The sequence below is a fragment of the Hemitrygon akajei genome, chromosome 5, assembly GCF_048418815.1.
Source record: "Hemitrygon akajei chromosome 5, sHemAka1.3, whole genome shotgun sequence".
Lineage (NCBI taxonomy): Eukaryota > Metazoa > Chordata > Chondrichthyes > Myliobatiformes > Dasyatidae > Hemitrygon > Hemitrygon akajei.
In genome coordinates, this window is record NC_133128.1 from 110,871,904 (window position 1) to 110,885,981 (window position 14,078).

The following is a 14,078-nucleotide window of genomic DNA, read 5'->3' on the forward strand; positions in this document are numbered from 1 at the left end:
AACCCTACACCTTTGCAACGTAGGAGCTCCCTAACCCCAACTCTACACCTTTGCAACATAGGAGCTCCCTAACCCCAACTCTACACCTTTGTAATGTAGGAGCTCTCTAACCCCAACTCTACACCTTTGCAACGTAGGAGCTCTCTAACCCCAACCCTACACCTTTGCAACGTAGGAGCTCCCTCACCCCAACTCTACACCTTTGCAACGTAGGAGCTCCCTCACCCCAACTCTACACCTTTGCAACGTAGGAGCTCTCTAACCCTAACCCTAACCCTAACCCTAACCCTAACCCAACTCTACACCTTTGCAACGAAGGAGCTCCCTAACCCCAACTCTACACCTTTGCAACGTAGGAGCTCTCTAACCCCAACTCTACACCTTTGCAATGTAGGAGCTCTCTAACCCCAACTCTACACCTTTGTAATGTAGGAGCTCTCTAACCTTAACTCTACACCTTTGCAACGTAGGAGCTCTCTAACCCCAACTCTACACCTTTGCAACGTAGGAGCTCTCTAACCCTAACTCTACACCTTTGCAACGTAGGAGCTCTCTAACCCTAACTCTACACCTTTGCAACGTAGGAGCTCTCTAACCCCAACTCTACACCTTTGCAACGTAGGAACTCTCTAACCCCAACTCTACACCTTTGCAATGTAGGAGCTCCCTAACCCCAACTCTACACCTTTGCAACGTAGGAGCTCTCTAACCCCAACTCTACACCTTTGCAATGTAGGAGCTCTCTAAACCTAACTCTACACCTTTGCAACGTAGGAGCTCTCTAACCCCAACTCTACACCTTTGCAACGTAGGAGCTCCCTAACCCCAATCCTACACCTTTGCGACGTAGGAGCTCTCTAACCCTAACTCTACACCTTTGCAACGTAGGAGCTCCCTAACCCCAACTCTACACCTTTGCAATGTAGGAGCTCTCTAACCCCAACTCTACACCTTTGCAATGTAGGAGCTCTCTAACCCCAACTCTACACCTTTGCAATGTAGGAGCTCTCTAACCCCAACTCTACACCTTTGCAATGTAGGAGCTCTCTAACCCCAACTCTACACCTTTGCAACGTAGGAGCACCCTAACCCCAACTCTACACCTTTGCAATGTAGGAGCTCTCTAACCCCAACTCTACACCTTTGCAATGTAGGAGCTCTCTAACCCCAACTCTACACCTTTGCAATGTAGGAGCTCCCTAACCCCAACTCTACACCTTTGCAATGTAGGAGCTCTCTAACCCCAACTCTACACCTTTGCAATGTAGGAGCTCTCTAACCCCAACTCTACACCTTTGCAATGTAGGAGCTCTCTAACCCCAACTCTACACCTTTGCAACGTAGGAGGATAGTGGAGCAGCCCAATCGAACCCACCGGAGAGAGTGTCGTCTCCCTACAGACAGCAACCAGAATCGAACGCCAATCGGTGATCACGGGCATTGTAAAGCGATTGCATTAACTGCCATACTGCCATGCCTTCCCATCCACAAGATGTTGTCTTGCAGATGCACTATTACATTGTAATGTTGTCTACAGCACATAAGACCATAAGACTTAGGAACAGAATCAGAACCTGCTCCACCACTCCATCATGGCTGATTTATTATCCCTCTCAACCCCATTCTCCTGCCTTGTCCCCGTAACTTTTGGTGCCCCAACTAATCAAGATCCTATCAACCTCCGATTTAAATACACCCAATGACATGGGCTCCACAGCTGTCCCTGGCAATAAATTGCACAGATTCACCACCCTCTGGCTGAGGAAATACCTCCTCATCTCTGTTCTAAAGGGATGTCCTTGTATTCTGAGGCTAGACTCCCCCACTGTAGGAAACATCCTCTCCAAATCCACTCTATCTTGGCCTTTTGATAGATTTCATTGACATCAGAGGTACTGTGCATGGTTTCAAAGGCAGGGAATTCTTCCTGATCAATATTTACCCTAAGAGTAGATTATCTCACTTGTTGGAGCTTCATGGCTCAAACTGTGTTCTTTGTCTCCCTTGCCAGTGACTCACTTTCAAGGACTATACAATTCATGTTCTCAGTATTATTTGCTTATTTATATCTTGTTATTTTTATTATTGTTTGTTTGGTATTTGCAGTTTGGCTTCTTTTGCACATTGGTTGTTTGTCGGTCTTCATGCATAGTTTTCCAATGACTCTGTCATATCTTTGATCTACTGTGAATGCCTGCAAGACACAGTATCTCTGAGCAGTAGATGGTGACATATACGTACGTTGATAATAAATTTACTTTGAACTTTACTACCCGAGCTTTTGTGGATATAAAATCAACAAGGACACTTTGTGGATAAGTACTTGGATGAGTGTCAAGTGTTGGACAGTGGTTAGTTAAAGCAGGGCAGGATTTATGCGGTAGACGACAGGACCTTGAAGTGTGTTCCAGAACAGAGGGACCTTGGAATATAGGTTCCCTCAAAGTGGAGACATGGGTAGACAGGGTGGAGAAGAAGGCACTTGCCATACTTAAACACTAATGTTTTGGCAGATGCTGGAAGGCTTGAGTAACACACAAAATGCTGGGGGATCTCAGCAGGTCAGGCAGCATCTACGGTGAGGAATAAAGGGCTGATGTTTTGGGGCGAGATCCTTCATCAATACAGGAAAGGAACAGAGAAGAAGCCTGAATAAGAAAGTGGGTGAAGGGGAGGAGTACTGGTGCCAGGTGAGACCAGGTGAGGGGGAAGGTGAGTAGGTGGGGTAGGGGTGATGAATTGAGAAATGGGGACAGCAGTGGGCTGTGGAAGAAAGGGAAGGAGGAAGGGAACTAGAGGAAGGTGATGAAGGGAAAAGAAGGGGTAAGAGGGGAACCAGAACGGGTAATGGAAAAAGAGAGAAGGATGGGGAGATTCAGCTAAGCATGAGTTGGTCACAATGTAATATAACTGGTCAGTTGTCGGTGTTTCACATATAGTGTTACACCGGAGGTCTGTGTACCTGCATCACAGCAATGTTCCACAGGTGAGGTGCCGACATTCCGCTCACAGCAACGTTTCCATCTTGTTCCACAGGTGCAATCCCGGCATTCCATTCAGATTGCTGCCGTGCTGTGTATCCTGGTCGGGATGTCAGCCAAGCTAACCTACTTCCTCTCCACCATTCCGATGGCCATCCACGGTGAGACTACCTCCCACCCTTGTGCAATAGGTTCATGTGGGGTGGTGGGGAGGGCAATACATTGTAGAGCTGGTGAGATAGTGATGCTAACTCACAGCTGGGTCAGGCTCCAGGGCTGTTACCGAGAGGAAGGTGCATTTTTTAATTTATTCAGGGAGTGTGGCACCACTGATGTGATCAGCATCTATTGTTCCTAAGAACATGGAACATAGAACATTATAGCACAGTACAAGCATTGTGCTGACAGTATAACCTACTCCAAGATCAATCTAACCCTTCCCTCCAACCGAGCCCTCCATTTGTCTTTTATCTATGTGCCTGACTTAGAGTCTCTTAAATGTCCCTAATATGTTGGCATCAACCACCAGCCCGGCAGTATGTTCCAATGTCTGTGTAAAAAACTTATTTCTGACATCCCCCGCTAAACTTCGTCCAAGCACGTTAAAATTATTAGCCATGTCCAGAAAAAAAATCTGGTTGATTGCTCAATCTATGCCTCCTATCATCCTCTCATCCTCCTTCACTCCAAAGAGAAAAGCCCTAGGTCACTCAAACTGTCCTCATACGACATGCTCTTTAGTCCAGGCAGCTCTCTGGTAAATCTCCTCTGCAGCCTCTCTAAAGCTTCCACATCCTTCCTTCTGAAGCGACCAGAACTGAATACAATATTCCAATAGTTAGAGTTTCATAGAGCTGCAACACCACCTCATGGCTCTTGAACGCAATCCCTCAATTAATGTAGGCCAACTCACCATACACCTTCTTAACAGCCCTATCAGCTTGTGCGGCAACTTTGAGGGATCTATTGACGTGGACCCCAAGATACCTCTGTTCCGTGACACTGCCAAGTATCCTGCCATTAACCCTGGATTCTGCCTTAAATTCAATCTCGCAAAATGAAACACTTCACACATTAGCGAACTGTTTTCTTCAACCTCTTCACTGTTTTTAATCAATTAGTTATTTCAGAATTAACCAGGTCACTGGTAACAATAAACTAGAGGGGTAAGGATGACAGATTTCCTTCCCTGAAGGAGATGGGTTTTTAGAATAATCGTCTCGCTTCGTGGTCACTGCAACTGATAATAACAGGAAAATTTACCCTCGAATTTATTCCTTTGCTGAAGGGATTTGAAAGCATATCTTATCCATTAGTCAAGGCTTCCAAATTCCCAACCCAGTAACATTAAAGGCAGTGTTATTAAAGGTTATAGCAGCAAAGTGTTGCATTAAGGGAGACGTCAGGGGTGTTTGTAATATTATATTGAAGGGGATGTGTGATATTGAAGATGCCTGCACAATATTGAAGGTTGTGAATACCAAAAGACATCAGTAATATCGAAAGGATTTAGGCTGTGCATATTATTGAAAGATGTATGAAGTAAAGTATCAAGAATCAACTTTATGTGCCATTTACATTTAAGTATATTAGATCGTTGCCATGGTGTGTTGGTCACGGTGTGACGTACAAAACAACAACAATATTAAACAATTATAAATAATAAGAATGATTTTTAAAAAGTTGAAGTGTGGATATGGAATAAAATTCACATAAGTACATAAAACATAGGAGAAAGATCGGGCTCTTTGGCCCAATGAGTCCGCTCTGTCATTTCATTACAGGTGATCTATTATCCCTCTCAACTCCATTCTCCCTGTAACCTTTGCCCTTACTATCAACTTTCACTTTAAATACACCCAATGACTTGGCCTCCACAGTCGTCTATGGCAATGAATTCCACAGATTCATCACCTTCTGGCTAAAGAAATTCCTTCTCATCTCTGTTCTAAAGGGACATTCTTCTGTTCTGAGGATTGTGGCCCCTGGTCCAGGACTCTCCCACTGTAGGGACATCCTCTCCATGTCCTTTCAATATTCAATAGATTGTAGTGAGATTCTCCCTCCATGCCCTCCCCCTGCTCCCCTATCATTCTAAACTCCGGCCGAGTATGGGCCCAGAGCCATCAAATGCTCCTCATATGTAGCACTTCCATTCCCAGTATCTTTCTTGTGAACCTCCTCTAATGCCAAAATAAAGAGCCTTAAACTGCACACATTACACCAAATGATGCCCTGTAAAGCCTCAGCATTTCTAGTCTTCTCAGAATGAATGCTATCATTACATTTGCCTTCCTCGACCTGCAATTAAACCTGGGAATTTTGCATGAGGACTCCTGAGTCTCCTTGCACCCCTGATTTCTGAGTTTTCTCTCTATTTAGAAAGTTGTGTATTCCTTTTATTCCTTCCACCAAAGTGCATGATCATACACTTCCCACCTGCCACTTATTTGCCCATCCTCCTAATCTGTCTGTCCTTGTACAGGTGCCCTGCTTCCTCAGCACTACTTGCCCCTCCACCTGCCTTTGTATCATCCACAAACTTGACCACAAAGTCATCAGTTCGGTCATCCAAATCATTGACATATAACATGAAAAAAGCAGTCCCAACACTGACCCCTGCAGAACACCACTAGTCAATGGCTGTCAACCAGAGAAGGCCCCCTTTATCCCACTCATTGTGTTGTGCCAGTCAGCCAATAGTCTGTCCACGCCTATATCTTTTCTGTAATCCCATGGGCTCTTATCTTGTTAAGCAGCCTCATGTACGGCACCTGAAAGTCCTCTGAAAATCCAAGTAATCAACATCTGCTGACTCTCCTTCTGTCGATCCTGCCTGTTATTTCCTCAAAGAATTCCAACAGATTTATCTGGCAAGATTCCTCCTTAAGGAAACTATACTGATTTTATCATATGCATCTAAGTGCCCCAAATGGACTAATGACATAATAGACCTCCAAGTGCTAACATCTACCACCACTACCTAAATGAATACCAGCATCTTTTAACAATGTAAGCAACATCATAGACCATGTTTTAAAGTGTCTACTGTGCAGTGCAGTGATACAGTGGGAGAGGGGGTGGGGGATAATAGATAGAGGGGGATGGTGTGTGGCCTCACTAGAATGGCTGATCAGATTAACTGCTTGCGGAAAGAAACTTTTAAGATGAAGTGAAGTATTTGTTTTAATAACCCTGTAGCACTTTCCAGAAGAAAGCTTTAGGAAAGGGCAGTTTACAGGTGGGGAGTGACTGCAATGAGTTTGTCTGTCCACTTCTTTGTCCTGGAAACATTCAAGTCCTGCAGTGATGGTGGACTGCAGCCGGAGAGCTTTTCTGCTGTCCTGACTGTAACTTTTGTGTATTGTGAGAGGGTGCTGCACCGAACCAGACTGAAATGTTGTGTGTTAGACTGAAAAAATGTAGTTATTCATGAAGGGAATCAGAATCAAAATCAGATTACACATTGAAAGGATGTGTTATTGAAAAACGTGTTACGTTACAAGGGTCTGTACATCACTGAAGGATGTATTACATTGCAGGGTGTCTATATTCTTGAAGAGTACTTGTCATATTGAAGTGTGTGTGTAATATTGAAGGATCTGTCAAAAGGCAGTGTTTGTACAATGGAAGGGTACATGTATTGAATGTTATAATACTGAAAACTGTGTTGGTATGTGGTATTGGTTTTGGTTTACTGTTAGAGCAGAAGTACAGTACCTTTTGGATATTGCAAGGCCTGGATAGAATGAGCATGGAGAGGATGCTTCCAACAGTAGGGGAGTCTATGGCCAGGGAATATAAGGACATTATTTTAGAACAGAGATGAGGAGTAATTTCTTTAGCCAGAGGGAGGGGAATCTGTGGAATTCATTGCCACAGAAGGCTGTGGAGGCCACGTCATTGAGTATCTTTAAAGTGCAGATAGATAGGTTCATGATTAGTCAGGACATCAAAGGTTACAGGGAGAAGGCAGGAGAATGGGGTTGAAGGAGATCATTCATCAGCTGTGATTGAGTGGCGGCCAAAAGGACTAATTCTGCTCATCTGTTGTTTGGTCTTGTGGTCTTATGATGGTTCTCAGAAAGTAGCTGTTCCTGAACCTGGTGGTGCGTGACTTCAAGTTTCTGTGCCACCTGGCTGATGGTGAAAAGATGGCATGGCCCATACGGTGGGGATCCTCAGTGATAGATACTTACAGTGATGGAGGGACTGTCTCCTACTCTCTGAATTCTCTTGTGTTCATATGCATTGGAATTGGTGTACTAGGCCATGATGCTGCCAGACTCCTGTGGAGACCAAGGCCTTGGGTATATTTAACATGGAGGTTGATAGGTTCTAGATTAGTAAGAGCATCAAAGGAGAATGGGGTTGAGAGGCAAAGGAAAACAGACATGATGGAATGGTGGAGCAGACTCACTGGGCCAAATGACCCAATTCTGTTCCTATGTTTTATAGTTTTATAACTTTATTGTCACAGTTTCCAAGATACAGTGAAAAGCTTGTCTTGCATACTGTTTATACAGATCAAACATTGCACCATGTGTTCAGCTAGAATAAGGTAACAATGCAGAACAAAGTGTAAAATTACAGTGCAGGTAAATGGTGAAGTGCAAAATCATAAAGATTGTGAGTCCATTTTATCATACGAGGCCTTTCAAAGGCCTAATAATCAGAAGCTGTCCTTGACCCTGATCCTGGCGGTATGTTTTTAGGGTCTCCTGTCTTCTGCCCCTTGGGAGGAGGAAGAAGTGAAAATGTCTAGGGGTGAGCAGGGACTTTGATTATGCTGGCTGCTTTAATGAGGCAGTGAGAAGCGTGGACAGGGTCCATCGAGGGGAGTCTGGGTTCTGTAACGTGCTAGCTTTCTCCAGTCACTTCTTGCAGTCACTTACAGAGCAGTTGCCATTCCAAGCCAGACAGAGAGCTTTCTATTGACGATTCAAGATTATTTAATGTCATTTCCAGGACACAAATGTAAAGGAGAACGAAATAATTGTTACTCCAGATCCAATGCAGCACAAAAAAACACAATAAGATAAAGGACACAATAACTATAAGTACTTCAGATAGCTTATACACATAGATTGATTGTTTGTATGCTCATAGAGCGACACTAAGCACAGCCGTGTCTCTGCGTAAGGTGACTGACAGGAATTGATAAAGTAGTGGTGCTGGGGGGTGTGGAGGGCTGGGTTCGTGGGTGGAGGTGTTGATCAGCCTCACTGCTTGGGGAAAGTAATGGTTTTTGAGTCGCTGGTCCTGGTGTGGATGCTATGTAGGGAGTGGGACAAACAGTCTACGAGCAGTGTGTGTAGGATTCTTCATCATGTTACTGGCCCTCTTCCAGCAATTTTCTGTGTACATGTCCTTGATGGTGGGTACCAGTGCTGCACTGGGCAGGTTTGATGTTCCATTATAGAGCTTTTATGGGGCCTTGACAAAAACTAGGAATGGTTGACAAGGACATGCCTAATTTCTTCCTGCTACTGTGAAAGGGCACCTGTATTACTGAAGGGTGTGTGTGTGATATTGAAGGAGACGTCTGATAATACAGGCAATTGAGAACCAGTCTGAGTAACTTGATCAACACATACAGAATGCTGGAGAAACTCAACAGGTCAGGCAGCATCTGTGGAAGGGAACGGACAGTCGATGTCTCAGCCTAAAGTGTCAACTGTTTATACCCCCTCCATAGATGCTGACTGACCTGCTGAGTTCTTCCAGCACTTTTGTGCGTCTCGTTCAAGATTTCCATCATCCACACAATCTGGAGTTTGAGTAACTTGTTTGCTTTGTGCAGGTGGGGTACTCAGTGTTACGTACACAATGGCCGTGTCCATAGGAGTTTCCTATTTCCAGTACACGAACATCGATTCCGGCCGCAATATCTTCATCATCGGATTCACCATGTTCATGGCACTCCTCACCCCTCAGTGGTTCAGACTCAATTCGGAATATATCGCAACAGGTAACAAAGGTGGTCTGCCTCTCCCAATCTCTACAAGATACTGTGATTAGATTAGATCAGACTTATCGGTCACATCCACATTGAAACAATCAAGCAGATAGCGACACACACAAACTGCTGGAGGAACTCAGCAAGTTAGGCAGTTATCTATATAGGGGAATAAACAGCTGACATTTTGGGCTAATACCTTTCATCAGGACTCATACTCTCAGAACAGGGGCTCAGACCGAAACGCTGTCTGCTTATTCCCCTCTGTAGACGCTGCCTGACCTGCTGAGTTCCTGCAGCAATTTTTGTGCGTTGGATTTTCAGCATCTGCAGAATCTCTTGTGTTTATATAGAGACCTGTTTCTTTTTTTCAAAGATCAAGATGAGCTTCATTTATCACATGTGCATTGAAACGTACAGTGAAATGTGTCACAGTCTGGGGACAGCCCTCAAGAGTCACCATACTTCGGGAGCTAACATAGCATCCACACAGTGTTCAGCAGAAGAACACTCGGTCGATGTACAACAAGACAGAAGAGACAACAGCAAAACAAACCTTGCCTACCCGCCACCCTCCCCATCAGGGGTCACAGGGTCCTCATCCTCTGACTATTATCTTTGACCTCAGGAATCACAGGGCTTCATCCTCAGCATCTGCTGACCCGGCCTCTGTCCTCATGGATTGCTGGACCTGCCAACCAACCTTGTACCTCTGGTCCTGCCCCACGCAGACCTCTTACTTGTCATCCTCGAGGCCCACCAACCTCAGTTCTTGACCTCAAGGATCATTCCCAGAGCCTACCGACCCAACCTCCATCATTGTAGATGCTGACTTTTGACCTTTGACCTCTGGCTCCTGCCCCTGTCCTTTAACTTTCTCTCATCAGTGTCTATAAACTTTAACCTGACCCCTAACAATCTGTGCTGTCCCCTAAACCATTCCTAAGAAGCTAAAACAACAACTATGTCTGTACCACAACATCACAGCTCCACACCATCTTGACCACAGAATTATAGGACACTACAGCTCAGAAACAGACCCTTCAGCCCATCTAGTCCATGCTGAAATGTTATTCTGCCTTGTCCCATCAACTTGCACCTGGACCATAGTCCTCCATACCCCTCCTGTCTATGTACCCATCCAAATTTCTCTGAAAAGCCACTAATTTGGCTAAGTATCAGCCATGGTATGACAGGTAAAGGTGAGCCATTCCCAAAGTTCAGACCTCTAGCAGTGTGAGGCCTTGGCTCGAGGCTGTACCACTGTGTCATCCTTGTAAAATGCACGTGAGGACTTGGTCTGAGCAATGACCGAGGCTACATATCTTCCCCCACCACCAGGCTAGTGAGGGGAAATAGTCTCACCTGGAGGGATTGCGGAGTTAGCAAGTCACTCTGAAAGGTGAAAGCAGAAACCTTTGTCACATTCAGAAGTTGCCTGATGGCCTGTAAGCTGTGGGTAGTAGAGTAGCCCTCAATATTCCACCTGGGTAGCCTCCAAGCAAAACATCAATTTATCTAACTTCTGATCATTTCTCCCTCCTCCCCCCTTCCCTCTTTTTCCATTCCCCTTTTTTGCTCTTGTGTTTATAAGGCTTTGCAGGTACTTTGATCTGCTTTCCTCTTTTTGTTACCACGCAGGTGTTACCAGCCTGGATCTGCTTCTTTTGGCTCTGCTGTTGACTCCAGTGATTCAAGGAGGGCTTCTGGCTTTTCTCCTGGATAACACTGTTTCAGGTGAATTCGGGAATATTAGCGATAACTTATTTTTGACAGTTGCCCTGTAATGTGAATAAGAAGAAAGAGGGATAGAGTACGACTCGAGGTATCTCTGTTTTCTATCCCCAGGAAACAAAGACAATTCCTGCTCACTTCTGATATTAACACGGGGCAGGTTTACATAGAATATAGACATTACCGCACAGTGCAGGCCCTTTGACCAATGACATTGTGCTAACCATTTAATCTCCTCCAAGCTCAATCCAATCCTTTCTTCCTACATTGCCTTCCATTTTTCTTTCATCCATGTTCCTATCTAAGAGTCTCTTAAATGTTTCTATTGTATCTGCCTTTACCATCACCCCTGGCGGAGCAGACCACACGACCACCACACCTCTGATATCCCCACTTTCCTTTCCTCCAATCATCTTAAAATTATGCAGCTCCTTCATTCCCACCCTGAAAATTGTGAGTGAGGAAACTGCAAAGGGGGTGAACAAGCAGACTGAGTGGGCAAAAACATTTTTCACAGGACGGAGGTGACTAAGACACGAGGGCATAGTTTTAAGGTGTTTAGAGCAAAGTATACGGGGAATGTCAGAGGCAAGTTTCTTTACACTGAGAGTGGTGAGTGTGTGGAACATGCTACAGGTGTGTTATTAGAAATAGATATATTAGGGGCATTTAGGACTCTTAAATGAAAGAAAAATAGAGGGCCGTGTGGGAAGGAAGGGTTAGATTGATCTTAAAGTAGACCTAAAGGTTGGCACAAACATTGTGGGCTGAAGGACCTGTACTGTGCTGTGTTGTTCTATGTTCTGTTCTGAATTTCATGTTGTTCTTCAATAGGAATAATGTTCTTTTGTAATTTGGTAAATTGGATTATTATCCATGCGTAAAGTGAAGATCTTTACTTTGCATGCCATCCACACAGATCATTTTGTTACAGCAGATTATCTTGTAACACCTGCATAGCACGAGGGAAGACAGGAATGGAATGTAGAATAAACTGTTTCAATTAAAAAGAAAGTGCAGTGTACATTAACAGTTACAAGGTCGTAATGAGGCCGATTGTGAGATCAAGAGCCCTTTTTATCATACTGGGATAATCATACAGGCCAATGCGACAGAATGTACAGGAATGTTATAGAAGGATATGGACATTGCGTAGGCAGAAGGAATTAGTTTATAAACACAGGAGATTTTGCAGATGATGGAAATCTTGAGCTACACACACAAAGTGCAGGAGAACTCAGCAAATCAAGCAGGATCTATGGAGGGAAATAAACATTCGATGTTTCAGGCCCAGCCATGATGAAGGGTCTTGGCCTGAAACATCGACTGTTTACTGCCCTCCAAGGATTAGTTTAGCTCAGCATTTGATTAATAATTTAATTAGATCTGCACAATATCATGAGCTCCTGTTTTGTTGTGCCAAACAAATTAAAACATTTGCTGGATTCTTTTCCATCGGCCAATATAATCAAGGGTCAACTTTATTCGCTATATATATATATTTACATGTATTAGGAAATTGCTGTGGTGTGTTAGTTACAGCACTACATGCAAAAAAAAGACAAAATTCAACAAATGCATTTCTACCCTGGGATAAAGGTTATGTCTGTCTATGCCTCTCAAATTTATAAATTTCTATCAGATTTTCCCTCTATCTCTGACGCTCCAGGGAAAACAAACCCAACTTTTTCCAACCTCTTCTTGCAGCTCATGCCATCTATTCCAGGCAGAATCCTGATGAACCTCTTCTCCGCCTCTCCAGAATGTCCATATCCTTCCGGTACTGAACTGCACACCATATCCCAAGTGCAGCCTAACCAAGGTTTATGCAATTTCAACATGATTTCCAGACTCTTGTTCTCAATGTCCCAGCCACCGAAGGCAAGCGTGCCGTATGCATTCTCTATCACCCCTTCTACTGATACGGTCACTTTCAGGGAGATATGGACTTAGACATCAAGATCCCTCTGTACATCAAATAACTCACTGAAATCCTTTGGAGGCTGTTGATGTTAATGCAGGGTTGATATTTCATCTGGCTGATAATTCCAGGACCAAGGGTTAATAGCTTCAAATAAAAGTTAGACCAATTAGAAGAGAGGAAATTTCTTCAGGTGGTGAAGCTTTGACATTTTAGAGGCTCAGACTGAACACATGCTAACAGATTACTGGGGCCTAGTCATAGAGTCATAGCACACTCCAGCACAGGAACAGTCTCGTTACCCATCTAGTCTGTACCAAACTGTAATTTTTCTTACTCCCATTAACCCGTACCTGAACCATAGTTCTCGCATGTTTGGCTGAGGCAGCGTGAGACTTAAAAAGAGTCTTTCAGGATTTTTTGGCAGGCTACAATCATAGTGATCTATTAGACACTCAACAAAGGCCAATAGAAAGAAGCAAAGTGTAGGCAGAGCGGCTATTGTAGGAGTGACCATCGTAGGAGTGGCCATCGTAGGAGTGACCATCGTAGGAGTGACCATTGTAGGAGTGACCATTGTAGGAGTGACCATCGTAGGAGTGGCCATCGTAGGAGTGACCATCATAGGAGTGACCATCGTAGGAGTGACCATTATTGGAGTGGAAGTGTAGCTCTTCACATTTGGCTGGGTTAAACTCCATCTGCCATTTCTCTGCCCATATCTGCAATAGATCAACATCCTGCTGTATTCTTTGTCAGTTATCCTTGCTATCCACACCACCACCAATCTTCATATCCGCTGCAATCACAATCGCAACTAAATCATCCTCGTCAACTCATCAAAAAACTCTATCATGTTAGTAAGACATGATTTGCTCCGCAGAAAGCCATGCAGTCTCTTCCTAATTAGACCAGGGTTTTCCAAGTGTTCATAAATCCCATCCCTGAGAATTCTCTCCTGTAGCTTCCCTGTCACTAACATGGAACTCGCAGGTCTATAGCTTCCCTAGTTCCCTTCCTAAATAATGGAACAATATTAGCTACTCACCAGTCCTCCAAAAACGTGCCTGTGCCTAGAGAGGAACAAAGATATTGGTCAAATATGCCAGCCTTTTAATCTACTCTAAGATCAATCCAGCCCTTTCCTCCTACGGAGCTGTGGAGGCCAAGTCACTGGGTATATCTGAGGTTCGTGATTAGTCAGGGCGTCAAAGGTTACAGGGAGAGGACAGTAGAATAGCATTAACAGGGATAATAAATCAGCCATGATGGAATGGCAGAGCAGACCTGATGGGCCAAATAGCCTAATTCTGCTCCTGTGTCTCATGGTCTGTGATCTAATTTGGAGATTGGGCTGAAAGGCCTGTGTCTGTGCTGTTTGATTCTATGAACCAAGCAACTGCCGCCCCAGAGGGCCTCAGACTGGGCTAACGATTGAACCTTTGACCTACACTGAGACAAGAGTATAGCCAGCCAAGCACAA

The 14,078-nt window shown here is 44.3% G+C and overlaps 1 protein-coding gene across 3 annotated transcripts in view; it reads left to right on the forward strand.

Annotated features, from left to right (window-relative positions):
* The window catches only part of slc23a3 (solute carrier family 23 member 3), a 104,136-nt gene that overhangs the window by 76,558 nt on the left and 13,500 nt on the right, over positions 1-14,078 (forward strand). For 2 of the 3 annotated variants that reach the window (XM_073046186.1, XM_073046188.1), the window contains 3 exons: positions 3,037-3,142; positions 8,785-8,961; positions 10,582-10,677. In XM_073046186.1, coding sequence (XP_072902287.1) covers positions 3,037-3,142; positions 8,785-8,961; positions 10,582-10,677 — 379 coding nt within the window. The remainder of the gene's footprint in view (positions 1-3,036; positions 3,143-8,784; positions 8,962-10,581; positions 10,678-14,078) is intronic. The other variant, XM_073046187.1, reaches the window with a different exon arrangement.